General features: G+C 52.0%; 7 protein-coding genes across 7 annotated transcripts; 2 read left to right on the forward strand and 5 right to left on the reverse strand.

The window, feature by feature from the left end:
* Window positions 1-995: 995 nt before the first annotated feature.
* Window positions 996-2,205, reverse strand: N7510_003235 (uncharacterized protein; the record flags this gene model as incomplete). The annotated part of the gene is made up of 2 exons (XM_056975162.1): window positions 996-1,967; window positions 2,023-2,205. 2 exons carry the CDS (start codon window positions 2,203-2,205, stop codon window positions 996-998), a joined length of 1,155 nt encoding a protein of 384 aa, XP_056835118.1.
* A 1,143-nt stretch (window positions 2,206-3,348) lies between these two features.
* N7510_003236 (MFS transporter) lies at window positions 3,349-5,343 on the forward strand (the record flags this gene model as incomplete). Its single annotated transcript, XM_056975163.1, has 7 exons — window positions 3,349-3,615; window positions 3,668-3,938; window positions 3,989-4,064; window positions 4,118-4,249; window positions 4,309-4,977; window positions 5,047-5,171; window positions 5,228-5,343. 7 exons carry the CDS (start codon window positions 3,349-3,351, stop codon window positions 5,341-5,343), a joined length of 1,656 nt encoding a protein of 551 aa, XP_056835119.1.
* A 35-nt stretch (window positions 5,344-5,378) lies between these two features.
* N7510_003237 (uncharacterized protein) lies at window positions 5,379-5,786 on the reverse strand (the record flags this gene model as incomplete). The annotated part of the gene is made up of 2 exons (XM_056975164.1): window positions 5,379-5,431; window positions 5,489-5,786. The coding sequence occupies 2 exons, from the start codon at window positions 5,784-5,786 to the stop codon at window positions 5,379-5,381; spliced, it is 351 nt and encodes a 116-aa protein (XP_056835120.1).
* Window positions 5,787-6,007: 221 nt separating this feature from the next.
* On the reverse strand, window positions 6,008-6,641 carry N7510_003238 (GNAT family N-acetyltransferase; the record flags this gene model as incomplete). The annotated part of the gene is made up of 2 exons (XM_056975165.1): window positions 6,008-6,279; window positions 6,329-6,641. 2 exons carry the CDS (start codon window positions 6,639-6,641, stop codon window positions 6,008-6,010), a joined length of 585 nt encoding a protein of 194 aa, XP_056835121.1.
* Window positions 6,642-7,023: 382 nt separating this feature from the next.
* N7510_003239 (GMC family oxidoreductase) lies at window positions 7,024-8,891 on the forward strand (the record flags this gene model as incomplete). Its single annotated transcript, XM_056975166.1, has 2 exons — window positions 7,024-7,245; window positions 7,302-8,891. 2 exons carry the CDS (start codon window positions 7,024-7,026, stop codon window positions 8,889-8,891), a joined length of 1,812 nt encoding a protein of 603 aa, XP_056835122.1.
* A 905-nt stretch (window positions 8,892-9,796) lies between these two features.
* N7510_003240 (translocon subunit SEC61) lies at window positions 9,797-11,488 on the reverse strand (the record flags this gene model as incomplete). The annotated part of the gene is made up of 5 exons (XM_056975167.1): window positions 9,797-9,878; window positions 9,930-11,005; window positions 11,062-11,229; window positions 11,283-11,383; window positions 11,479-11,488. 5 exons carry the CDS (start codon window positions 11,486-11,488, stop codon window positions 9,797-9,799), a joined length of 1,437 nt encoding a protein of 478 aa, XP_056835123.1.
* A 510-nt stretch (window positions 11,489-11,998) lies between these two features.
* On the reverse strand, window positions 11,999-13,429 carry N7510_003241 (uncharacterized protein; the record flags this gene model as incomplete). Its single annotated transcript, XM_056975168.1, has 1 exon — window positions 11,999-13,429. The coding sequence occupies one exon, from the start codon at window positions 13,427-13,429 to the stop codon at window positions 11,999-12,001; it is 1,431 nt and encodes a 476-aa protein (XP_056835124.1).
* Window positions 13,430-13,585: the final 156 nt, after the last annotated feature.

The raw sequence follows: 13,585 nt of genomic DNA on the forward strand, positions 1-13,585 counted from the left end.
ATGAGACTTTCGTTTGGCAGCAATTGAGAACCTCCCCGGGAGTAGATCTCGAAAGTATCTGGTATCGGTCTGTTGCTAGCCCTATTGATAAACGAAGCACCAGAGAATTGCTTCTTTGTAGCTTTAGACGATCCTCTTCTCCTCATCCCCTCCCTCCTCGCGTCATCTTCCCACACTAGTCTGGTGCCTGTGTCACATTCTAGTCCAAGTCGGACACAGCTCTGGCATGGGAAAGCGTCGCCGTCGCATTTCTTTTTCCTGTAGGCTGATTAACCTTGATTCATATGTAATCAAAATGGCGACTGAGGACTGTGAGTAATTTACCGTTTGCGACACGTCCAGCATCCGGATCTCGTTCGGCGGTAACACGGTGCTGACAAGCCATTACCAGGGACCGAGCTCTCTCTATGAACATTATTACTCATATTTTGTTGCTAGGCAGGCCAGTATTCAATCTCGATTGCAGTAACTGAAAGGCGATTGATGAAAAGCTTGGAGCAGACAAATTGGGCGGGGAGAGTGAGGGCAGCGTGGGTATCTCCGAACAGTATTTAGGGGAGGCAAATGCGGCGTTTACCTCGGAACATGCTTGTTCCGACCGCTAGAGGGGCCCAGTGGAAGAACAGGTGTATCACCTACGCCAGACGGTTCTTGAGATATTTGATCGCATTTATGACAAATGGCAATGTTGGGCAGCAAGAAGTAGAAATATGTGACCTTAACACCTAGATATCTTCTCTTCTTTACTCAGAGTGAACTTATCCTCCAGTCTCCCGGGAGTTGGTGTCGTAAATACAGTTGGTAGTGCTGTGCTCTACCAAATCTACCAAATATCCCAGAATCTATTCCTCTTCTCTATCGAATTACCAAAATTGATTAGAACTCAATCTGGAGATTGAATGCTGTATATAAACCCTCAAGTTTCCTGTCTCAAGAAAACAAGTAATCTTCTGAATAACAATAGGTAGTCGTTGAGAGTCGATATTTCGCCTCCCTCATACAGACGTCGCTGGTGGATCTTCATCATCCATGTAAACTTCAACAGACGACCGCCAGTCCTGGGCGGCATCGTAGGTCATGATAGAGACTTTGAGCTTTTGCCCTGGTTTCCAGTGGATATTGTCTTGCCCAACCATCGTATGAAATGGGAGAGCAAGGCTGTGTTCCTGAGCACATATGGCCCATGCCTCAATGATCATGCTCCTCCGTCTTCCACACCACATACCCTCCTGGTCCACGCGGCGCGCCCACTGACAAATCCACGCGCGCTCAGCCTCCTCACGTAGAAACATGCTCACTACAGCTAAGGGAAGTATGACACCAACGTCACCTCGGAATGAGGCAGTACTGCGCTTCTCCGGAGGTCCTAGGTCTGCAACAAGCCGACAGATATCCCATGACACTTCGCGGCAAAATTGGTAGGCAGAGTCTCCGGGCACCGAGCAATTAGGGTCGAGGACATGCATGACAAAGAGCTTTGTTGAGAGATAATGGATGAAAAGGGTCGTCTGGAGTGGGGTTCTGGGACGCGTAGTAAGTGAAGAAGGGTTACCGAGTCGCTGCAGGGGAAAAGGGAGGTTGTAATGCCACTCCTTGAGTTGCTCCAGGATATCCGCCATGCAAGCTCGAACAGCCGATCTGGTTAAACCGCCACGCATCCAATCCGCGTAAGGAATCGCAAACCGAGCCATGATCACATGGAGACGATGGAAGGCCAGGACGGCGGCATCCTCCATGTCGTCCTCAGGGTACGGTTGATATGAAAACAGCATTTGTTCATACAGTCGAGAACCTAAAATTGGGGGATGCAGCGTCCATAGCATATTGGGTACCTCAAGCCTGGCCGTGGCTAAGATCAAGCGTCTCCGAAAGCGGGAGTCGAATGCTCGTGCACCATCGAGACTGGTAATTAAATGCGTGAGAATTTGAAGATGCACATTCCACTTGTGCCAGTCGCGGGCCAAAATCTAGATGGAGCACACATCAGCATTGGATAAGATATACGAAGTTCAACACACATACTTCGAACCATATGAGCATGAATAGCGAAGCAAGAATCGAGTCTAATTGCCCTGAATTCTGCTCATTCTCTATCATGCTAAGGGCTTGTCTGAGACCGCACAGCGCATATTCGTAGTGTAGGGCCGCATGAGATGTAATTCTGTACTCCAGATGAGTCCGATACATGAGAGTTACCGCAATCATTGAGTGCCGTAAATATTTCTGGTCTCCGCTATTGGAAATCAATGGCGCTATATCTTCGCGCCAGAGATTGTGAGACTCAGATAGCGCAAGCGTTTGGGCTACCGACTCTATGAACTCTTTCAATATGGGCATATCACCTGGGCTTGAAGCCATCAAGTCCAGTGAGAAGAATGAACTGAGCTGTATTGCCGGGGAGACCGGTTTTCGGCGCTGGGATTGGAGTTGGCGCTGATATTGATTTCTGTTTCTTCTGGAGCTACCGGTGACGGTGCAGTCCCGGAAGGCAAGTCGCTGTGCTCCATATCCTTCGCATTCTTCACTATGGAACGCGCATTTCTGACACGATGGCAGTGACTCGTCGCACTTATCAGGATTACATTAGCCTGTCACTAGACAAGATACGGACGAGTGTCCAGCAAACCTTCCGATGCCGCCTTTTACACGTCCAGCATCCTAATCGACTCCTATTCGGTTTGGGAGGCATATGGACGATCAGTTTAATATCTAATCGAGTAGAGAGTGTTGATTGAAGTCGGTCGTGCGCTCGACTAGGCGTGGGCTTCTTTGTCCGACGACGCTTAAACTTTGAACTCTGTGATGTCACTTGGCGGGCAATTCGACTTTCACTCGGGGAAACGTACTCGGGCGATCGTGTCGAGGGGCGTGGAAAACATGTAAAACTGTGGTGTTCTACCACTTAGTAACGGGGTTCGAGTTTATCCGACGGTCTCCACACCCCGGATTCTTATACCCAACATCGTTAACGACTGGCGCCACTTTTAGCTATCTATAAGCTCTAATTGGTCAAATCTATACCGTCGTGGCAGAAGTCCAATACGTCTTATCTCGCTGTATTGTCTTATCTCGCCGGGTTTTCAAGTAGGGATACCGCACAATTTCCTACATTCCAACCATGGATTATTCAACCTTAAATTCAACGATTTTCGGTTTAGCGCAATCGCCCAATCGGGAAAAATTCTGGCTTCTCTCCCCCCATACTAAGGTGAGACCGGTCTGTCCTCCTCCACAAATCGTGGATTTAAACTTGGTTCATCCCACAATTGGCAATGGGCAAGTCGTCTACTGTACACGTTAGACAAGCCTCTTACCCTAACTAGAGGAAACGGTTCCCTCGACAGTATCATGGAGAAACCCGTCCCGGCCAAGGAGGACTCTCCCATTTCCTCCTTGAACAGCCACGATGCGATCTCGACCACGCAGCAAGACAACAGAGTTGAGAAGCGCTCGCTGGAGCGTACAGATACTGTCAAAGACCTGCAGCTCGATGGACTAGATCCTATCTACGCTGCAAAGGTGCATTGCCTGAACCAGGCTTTGAGAGACATTGGTATGGGACGCTACCAGTGGTGCCTGTGGTTCCTGACTGGATTCGGGTGGATGGTGGACAATGTGAGCACATCAGCGCCCTATTTATATCACTATGGCTGATTGTTTTTGCTAGATGTGGGAGCAGTGTATTGCTGTTATTCTCCCAGTAATCATCCTGGAATTTAACCCTAAATACTCTGCTATGCTGGGTATAGGCCAGCAAATTGGTCTTATTATAGGTGCTACCGTATGGGGTCTAAGTTCGGACACCATCGGACGGCGAATTGCGTTTAATATGACCCTTGCAATTGCTTCCATCTTTAGTACGGCATCAGCAGGAGCTCTAAATTTCGTCGCAATAGACGCGCTTTTGGGCGTTGCTGGTATTGGCATCGGTGGCAACCGTAATGATTCCTATGTGCCTTGCTTATCTCTGCGCTAACTAATTCTTTAGTTCCTGTTGACAGCGCCATCTTCATCGAATTCTGCCCTGCTTCACATCAATGGCTGCTCACCGTCATGTCTATATGGTAAGTGTACGGCGCGCCCTGCTTGACTATACTCACTCATGGCTTCGGTGTAGGTGGTGTTTTGGACAGGTTTTCGCCTCCCTGATTGGATGGCCATTCATTGTGAACTTCTCCTGCCCTACATCAACGGAACCGGGACACTGTCCGCGGTCAGAGAATATGGGTTGGCGCTATACAATCATCGTGTACGCACCGACTCTATGCCGTCGACTTCCATTTTATGAACTATACTCACTTCTTTCAGATTAGGATTTGTCACAATCGCTATGTTTGTTGTCCGAACTTTTGTCTTCAAGCTTTACGAGTCACCCAAATTTTACCTCGCCCACGGTCAGGACGAGAAAGCGCTAGATGTTGTCTTCTCCTTGGCAAAATATAACGGCGTCCCAGCTCCCGACATTTCTCTGGAGAAACTCCAGCGCATCGAAAACGAAACCCGAGGGCGCCTAGGCCTGCAAGGGTCCCCTGAAGCGGACCAGACTCGTCGGCTAAGCAGGAGACAGCTGATAGCACACAACCTTCGGGAACTCAAAGGCAACCATCTCAAGGCGCTTTTCAGCAATAAGAAGATGGCCTACTCGACCACAGTCATCGTTCTTATCTGGGGACTGATCGGAATTGGCTATAATCTCTTCAACGTCTTTCTACCGGTCTATCTCGAAACGCACGGCACGGGCAGCTCGGGCGGGAATAACTCGCTGAACATAACCTACCAACACTACGCGATCACTTCTGTGTGCGGGATTCCCGGCTCACTCATCGGTGGCTGGCTCGTCGAGCAGAAATGGGTCGGTCGAAGGGGCACCCTAGTCGGGTCCACCTTGATAACCGGCATCTTCTTATTTTGCTATACCCAGGCCACCACTGCTTCCGGCGTCCTAGGCTTTTCATGTGGCATCTCCGTCACTCAGAAGTATGCTTGCTGTCAAACCCTAACCCCACCCTCCAAACCACAATTTTACCTTTCTAATTGAACACATAGCTTGATGTACGGTGTGCTTTACGCCTACACTCCAGAGGTATTCCCGGCTCCACATCGAGGAACTGGTATCGGAATTGCAAGCGCTTTCTGCCGCATCTGTAACACAATGGTCCCGATTATTGCTTGTAAGTCCTGATTCCGTCTCAACAGCGTAAAACGCTTGCTTATATTGCTTTCCCAGCATTTGTAGACCTAAGATCTAGCGCGCCCATGTGGGTTAGCGGTACCATGTTGCTCTCTGCTGGCACGTTGGCCATGACTCTGCCATATGAGCCCAACGGCAAGAACAGTGTGTGACGGATGGTCTGGCTCTTAATATAGTAGCAGACTGATTATAGTTGTTGATATGTGCGTGTAAAGTGTCCTTGCTTAGAGCGCTGCTGGACTTTTTAAGAAATCAATACGATATGCCATAGCTAGCAACCACACTGAGTAAGCTTACCTACATTGACTTGGGGGTATGCCTCTATCAGCGAGCCTTCATCTGGGCCATTTTGCTTGAGAAGCTCTTCAGATGTCCCATTCAGGATATTGAAGCTGAAGTAGATCCCAGACTTGTGGTTCTGGGCCTTGCAGTTGGTTCCGATGGTGGCTTTATCACCTCCCAGACTACGTTCTACGAGCCATTTGAGCAGCGCCTCTGGGAAAGAGGGTGCTGAGTACATGAGTCCCATTGTCCCCCCGTGTCGATGGGGTCGGATCAGACCAGCGAGTGTCAGTAATGTCACGCTGCGAATCATATGGGAAAAATTGCCCATAAGTTCGATGCGATACCACCACCGAGATATATCACATGATATCAAATCCACCTGCTGGTCCTCCCGAGCCAGTCCAAAAGACCGGAGAAGAGGTCAAGACGAGGAGCTGAACTACCCCACATCCCAATACTACTACTATGCATTTCAAGTCGGCTTTCGTGCCTCTCCAAGACGGTAACCTCAACGCCAAAAGTCTCTTCTACTTAGTTGTGCGTCTCCCGTTTCTGTTGTAGCTCCGTCCACTCCTGCGAAAGCATTCCCATTTGGACACCATTCCACCATCGACCTTTATGCCACAACTCCTCTCTAATCACGCCCTCGACCTTGAATCCTAGTCGCTTGTACAGTCTTCCCGCGCCTTCGTTATACTCGAAATGCCGAACGCTCACTCTATGCATCCCGGCGGTCTCAAAAGCCCATTCAAGGATCCAGTTGATCGCTTCGCTCCCATAACCTTGGCCTTGATACGCTTGTACTATAATAAGGGTCAGCATCAATACGCATCCGAGAGAAAGTTCTCCGACCTATGCCAATCCCAATCTCCGTAGATCGATGGTGCATCATCGGCACGGGCACCGGCTTCAGAGAAATCGCGCCAATAGGGATGGGCTTCCCATGCGCCTCCGTGGGTGGCAAGCATATTACGACTCCGAGGAGCGCTTCTTCCAAAGATTGAATGCATTTGAGAGCATCCTTCTTGCTCTGCGGTTTAGCGATCATTGCGTTCGAATTGCTGAATGATACTGGATCTTGTTGCATAGTGAGGATGAAAGCCTCGTCCTCGGTGGGTTCTACGGCGCGGTAGATGAGGCGGGCGGAGCGGAAAGGGTTAGCCATGGTCAGACAGGGAATGTGGGAAACTATGAGGAGAGGAGAACGAGAGATATAAGGGTTTCGATGATGCTATGCAAAAGCAACGCGACGCGTTGAGATAATCTAGTAAGTAGATTTCAAAATAAGGCCTATCCTAATATAGTATAGCGTAGGGTGGGTCTACTAGCGCTGATTTATTTCATTGCCCGGCACTGTAACGTTAGTAAGCTAGAGCATTACTACGTTAATACAACACCCCAGTGGGTGTGGGCCCCGCTGTTAGGGACGGCTAGGTGTTTTTGGTCCATGCCATTCTCACCTCGCCATATAAAGCCTCCGCCCCGATAGTTCTTATAGTCACCAGTTCTGGAAAAAAGACACTTCTTTGTTTATTCATTGACAAACCATGGCTATCGAGAACTTCCCTTTGGAGGCAGACTATGTCATCGTGGGAGGGGGAACTGCAGGCTTGGTCCTCGCCTCCCGACTCTCTGAGGACCCCACAAAGACCGTCGTAGTCCTCGAAGCCGGGAAAGATATGACTGAAGATACTCGGGTACAAATCCCAGCTCTGTGGACCACTCTGATGGGATCAGAGGTAGATTGGCAACTGAAAACGGCTCCTCAGGTGCGTGTACACTTGCGAGGCTGGGAGTAGGAGAAGACAATTTCTGATAGCAGCAGTATGCCTTGGGTAACCGAATTGTCAAGTTGACGCAGGGCAAGCTTCTAGGAGGCAGTTCCGGTATCAATGGTCAAGCTTTCATCGCACCATCTCAAGCCGGAATCGACGCCTGGTCGAAATTGGGAGCGGCGGGTTGGACGTGGGAGAATCTCCACCAGTATTATAAAAGGGCCTATACCCTCCAGCTCCCAGATCCTGCCACTTGCGAGCATATTGGTCTTGCCTGGGTGGATGACCAATGCCATGGGTCATCAGGCCCGCTCAAGATTTCCTTTCCCGCCGTCATTCAAGACCCACTGGCCAAAGCGTGGGTTGACACCTTTAATACGATCGGTCACGGTGTCACAGCGGACCCGTTTTCTGGTAGTGCCCTTGGGGGATATAGCAATATGGCCGCGGTCGATTTTAAGACCAAAACTAGAAGTTATGCTGCGACGGGTTATGGCCTCCCGGCAAAACAGCGACCGAATGTCGACATTGTGACAGAGGCATTGGTCAATAAGGTTCATTTCAACAGAACCAATGACACAGAGGTCACAGCTACCGGGGTTGAGATCACTATGAACGAGAAATCCTATACCATCAAAGCTAAGAAAGAGGTCATTATCTCGGCCGGTGCTCTCAACACGCCGAAGATTCTAGAGCTCTCTGGAATTGGAGACGAGAACATTCTTCGTCAGTTCAACATTCCTGTCGTTTTAAGTAACCCTAATGTTGGGGAGAATCTCCAGGATCATCTTATGACCGGCATTAGCTTTGAAGTTGCCGAGGAAGTGGCCACAGGGGATCCTCTATTGCGTCAGGAACATGAGGCCGTACAGAAAGCTATGCAGCTGTACGCTGAACACAAAGCAGGCCCTATGACTATAGGTGGTGTACAGTCAAGCGCCTACATGCCTTTTCTGGACGACTATGGAGCTAAGAATCAAGGATTCACGAAGGAGCATATGGACCGCTTCCTCCCGGACCCTAACGACCGAGATCAGGCGGTCCGCGACATCCTCGAACAACCCGATTCCCCTAAGTGCCAAATGTTCATGTTCCTTGCCCAGGCAAATCTACATGAGACAGGCAAGAGCTTTGTTGGCCAGGATCTTCTGCCTGGCAACTATCTCAGTTTAGGTATCATACAGAGTCTGCCCTTCTCTCGTGGCAGCGTCCACATTTCGTCAGCCGGCCCTAGTGACCAGCAGACTGTTGACCCCCGCTACTTTTCTCATCCTTTGGACTTGGACATCATGGCGCACAACTTGCTGGATGTCGAGAAACTGCACAAGGCGGAACCTCTGGCCCATTTCCTGAAACCAGCCGGGCGACGCAATCATCCCGATGCGTTCCTCACAGATATTGAATCGGCCAAAAAATATCTCCGCGATACCGCGACTACAACTTACCACCCCTGCGGTACCGCAGCGATGCTCCCAAAGAAGGGCGGTGGAGTAGTGGATGAAAAGCTGCGGGTATACGGGACGACCAATTTGCGGGTCTGTGATGCCAGTATCTTTCCGCTGATACCAGCAGCCAACATCATGTCTACGGTTTATGCCGTGGCTGAACGAGCCGCGGAAATTATCAAGGCCGATTCATAAGCGGTATTGTGTTGGTAATGCCAAAATCACTTCGGTTTGAAATAGTGTCAGGCGGTGCCGCAGTGATTGCCAGTCTTTTCGTGCTGTGATCGGGAATGGGTTGGCAAGATGTTGTTGGTTGGCTGGCTGCTACAGTAGCCGGGGGGCTGGTTGAGCATTTCGAGTTGTGATGTGTTTTTTCTATTGATATAAACGACAATAAGGGCTCTGGGCCATCTCTGGAAAGTAATCACAAGGTCCCTGTTAGGATATTTAGAGTATTGGGAGAGCCGGATCCAGTTTGAGGCTGGCAACGAATGACGCGCGATATAGTTGGCAGAAGCCATAGAAAAAGGACAAGGAATCTGTCCTCCTCATTAAAGGCCCCACCGGTAGACATTATGCTGTGTAGGAGGTGGATATCCGTGTATACCTACCTACCCATTACCGGCTGAAGGTAGCAGTCAAGGACAGAATCACGGCAAAGTAGATTTATTTCGGGTTTTTGAGAATATATGATTACAGGACTCCCTGCTGAACAGGGCGCTCTCGAATCTAGCAGGGACAAGAGACCTGAGCTGAACGCCTGCCTCCCACCAGAGCTTCACCACCACCCACACAGTACCACTTGCCCGTGCGAAGTTACTCATACACCGGTCCGTCGAAAATGCAGGGAAGAGCGTGTGGACGGGTTGTTGGCGCCAATGCTCATCCACCAGCCGGGGAAGGCCAGCCAACAACAAATAGCATACCAATACCAATCCAGTCACCCCAAACGGCATCAGTCAAGCGAAGAGCGAGAGGAAAAGTTAAAAGACAAAGCAATGAAAAAACAAAACACTAAACGAAGACATTGCGAAGGAACGCAAGGGAGCGGTCTCTTCGGCATGCTGCTTGTGGAAATAGAAGCAGGTCTTTGAATCCGTTTAGCTGCCGGGCACCAGACCCTTCAGGCCCGAGCCGATGTCACCCTCGCGGGCAGCAATTTCGAAGTAACCGTAGATGATGCTGGAAGGACAATTAGCGTACGGATCTAGAAGATAGAGGAGAGAAATTTACGTGACAGCGAGCAGGATACCCGTGCCGCTACCCAGAGCCCCGAGGAGGTCGGAGGCAACAGACAAAGCACCAATGCAGGCACCACCGAAGGCGGCGGCGGTGGGGATGATGCGCTTGAGCTCCTTGTACATGCTCTGCTCACGGTGGCCGGACATGACCAGGCCCTGATCCTTGAGCTGCTTGGCCACGTCACGGGGAGCGGAGCCCGAGACCTCGATCCAGGTCTTGGAGAAGAGCGCACAGGCAATCAGCATGAAGCTAAGGTAGATAGCCGTGTGGATGGGGTCGAGGACGGCCTCCTTGAAGTTCAGCGGAGGCGACATGTAGTAGGCAATGCCCGACGAAGCGTAGAGCTGGGCAGAACCCTCACGGGGCTCCCAGACTCCGAGAAGCTTGACCAGCAGGTTGTCCGAGAAGCGCGAGTACAGCATCTGGCTGATCAGGAAGACGTTTGAGGACAGAGCGGACTGGAGCATGATGGGCATGTTCGAGGTATAGAAGAGGCGGACGGGGTAGGAGCCGCGCATGCCACGCTGGCGCGAGGACTTGACGGGGATCTCAACACGGAAGCCCTGCAGGTAGATGACCGCGGCGAAGACAGCCAGGGTTGCCAGCAGGTTCATCACGTTGGGCAAGTTCTGGCGGTAGAAGGCCTCGTACAGAGCACGCTGCTTGTCGGGCCAGGTCAGGAGCAGGTGGAACAGAGCGATGATGGCGCCCTCGAACTCAGGGCCACGGCCGGTGTTGATGGTCGTGGGGGAGAAGGCCTTCCAAACAATTGACTCGCAGATATTGGTGGCAATGAAGAGCGAGATACCGCTGCCCAGACCGTAGCCCTTCTGGAGCAGCTCATCCAGCAGGATGGCCACCAGACCAGCCACCACCAGCTGAACGATCAAGAGAACACAGATACCAGCACCCAAGTCACTGGGCTGGCCGTAGAGGCCAGTCAGAACGTAGACACAGGCCTGACCGAAGGAGATGATGATGGCGAACAGCTTCTGAGCAGTCTGGTACAGCTCACGGTCGGTCTTGAGGTCCAGGTTGACATCGATGAGGTGGGTACCGGCAAGGAGCTAGCAAGAAACAGGTTATGAGTACATGCCGACCCACGAATTTGGTGATGACATACCTGGAAGACCATGCCCGAGGAGATGATAGGGGTAATACCCAGCTCCATCAGGGTACCCCGGTTGGAGGCCAGCATCATCCGAAGCCAGTACAGGGGGTCGGAGGTGTCGGAGGAAACAATGCCATATAGCGGCATCTGGCTCATGACCAAGAAGATCAGGAGAGTCAACTGCAATGCGTCAGTCCCACGAGCATTTTTCCGCGCCAGAAAACACAACGTACGCCCGTCCACATCAACTTCTGGTTGAATGGCACCTTGGTCTCAGGAGCTGCCACCTCCGGGAGGAGGGGCGTGAAGGGCTTGATCAAGTCAAGGAAGCGAACTGGTAGGTGTGGTTAGCATTGAGCTGGGCCACAATTGATGGCTTGTCGCGATCGCGTGTGCGGTGGGTGCGACAACGGGGCTGGGGGCACTCACGGCCGCTCATGGTGACAGTCCTCCCTCAATGCGACGAAACAAGAGAAAAAAGAGGGGAGGAGGATGCTGGAGATGCCAGCAAAAGGAGAGGAATGAATTGAAGGGAAGGAAGGGGAAGAAAGGGAATGTGGGAGGGAAAGGTTGGGGAAGAGTTGGGGGAAGAGAGAGGAAGAGAAGGGAAGTGGTTCGCTGGCCACTTTTTCCCGGTCGGCGCTAAGGACACTTGTTCGCCTGCCTTCTGGACACCCTGAGTCACTATGGCGAGGACTCCACGCAATCGAACGATCATAAACAGGATTAATGGAAGAATGACCGTGGACCAAAATGATGCACTACAATTTCTCTAGACAGACAGGCAGACCCGGCTGCAAGTCCGCAGTCGGGGGCCAGGTGCCCTAACGTACTCGGAAAGGAGCTATCCCCACACTACGATCTAGTATAGAGACGACCCAATGCAGTCAATTCATTAGTTGATAACGAGGATGCTATAACGACCGGGTATACTCCATCCGAGTCCTGCTCAGGGCCCAACCATACCCAGACAGTCATCAATCACCAGCTCGAGTTCGCCTAACCGCGTCTTCAGACCCCGGTTCTCGTCCTTGAGCACCCCCATCACACTCCAGGCCTCGGAAGCCGGAACGCCGTGACAAATGCCACACTGGGCTGAGTGGCCAGACAAATTGCCGAGTCGCGTCGAGGCAAATCCTTTCACGCGGTCGTAAGTCGAGGTGCGCGCAGGTCTTGGGGTTGGTGATGGTGCCGGGCCGGGTGCAGCCGTAGATGGGACAGGTTTAGGTGTAGGAAGAGCAACCTGCGAGATATTTGGCGACGCTGCCACGAGTGTAGAAGGCGGAGATTCGATCCCCTCGCGTTGAGAGAAGATACTGTCGGCAACGCTCTCATTGTCCCCCGACTCAAACCCGGAGTCGCTCGTGAAGGTACCGTGGCTGGCACGTTTCCCACCGCGCTGAGGGGTTTGAAGGGCGATGGAAGGAATGTCGTCGTCGGCGGACCGTGTCCGTGTTGTGCTCGGCGTGATGTCTTGTTGTTGATCTTGTTGTTGATCTTGTTGTTGATCTTGTTGTTGATCTTGTTGTTGCCGGAGACATCTCTCCTCCTCCAGTTCCTCAGCCATGGCCTGCATGGCTTTCTCCTGCTCCAGGGCCTTGGCGGCCATCCCATCCAGCTGCATCCTCAAATGCTCGACCAGCGCGCGGGTCTCGACGAGTTCCTCCTGCTTCTCGTCTTTGTCGATGAGGGCCTGGTGCAAGGCGAACGTGCGCTGCTTGTAGGCCTCCTGCATCCGTCGGATTACCGAGTCGGCCTGGCCCCGCAGGGAGTCTAATGCGGCCTCGCTGCTCGCCGCGTTCGCGTCCGGCGCGAGGGCCTCGTCAATATCGAGGTTGAGGAATTCATCGTCCACGGGCGCTGGCAGTCCTGGCTTGGCCTCTGATTGCCGGCGCAGGCCGAAGAATGAGAACCGACGCGTGGGCGAGACCGATTTCTTTCGAGATAGCAGCGTGGAGTTTGGGGTGAGACGGGTAGCGTCCATGGTTGTGGTCCGGTCCGGGTTGATATCCTCGGCGCGCAGCTTGAAGTTTCCCAAATCCACCGATTCCGACTTCCCCTGAAACCAGTCCGACAAGACTCTCGCTTTCCGTTTGTTGAGGGTGTCTGTCCAGGACAGTGGTGGGAAAGGGCTGTGGGCGGATGGATCGTCCCGGGTCGCGTCCAGTCCCTGTTCGAATAGAGGTGCTCGGGGAATGTATTCGGTGTTTACTCGACGGTGTCGAGACGGGGGGCTCTGGAAATAACGGGTACTATCTGGAGAAGGGCCCGAAGGGGTCGAGCCTGGGGCCAAGGAGGGAACAGGGGCCGGTAGGCAAGGCTGCCGGGGAGCTTCATCGGAATGTAGGCTGACAGGCCGAGGAGACGAAGGGGCGGTCATCCTGCGTGAGAGAAGGGGAATGTGTGACACAATATGCGCGGAATGTACCAAAGATGTCGAATATGTATGAATATGTATGTCCGGTCGATCTGGGAGATCCAGAAAAACAAAAATAATGGAGAGGCTGGAATCAGCTGATTAACGATGAAATCGTGG

Source organism: Penicillium lagena, assembly GCF_028827675.1.
Source record: "Penicillium lagena strain IBT 129212 chromosome Unknown utg000002l_segment0_segment0, whole genome shotgun sequence".
NCBI lineage: Eukaryota > Fungi > Ascomycota > Eurotiomycetes > Eurotiales > Aspergillaceae > Penicillium > Penicillium lagena.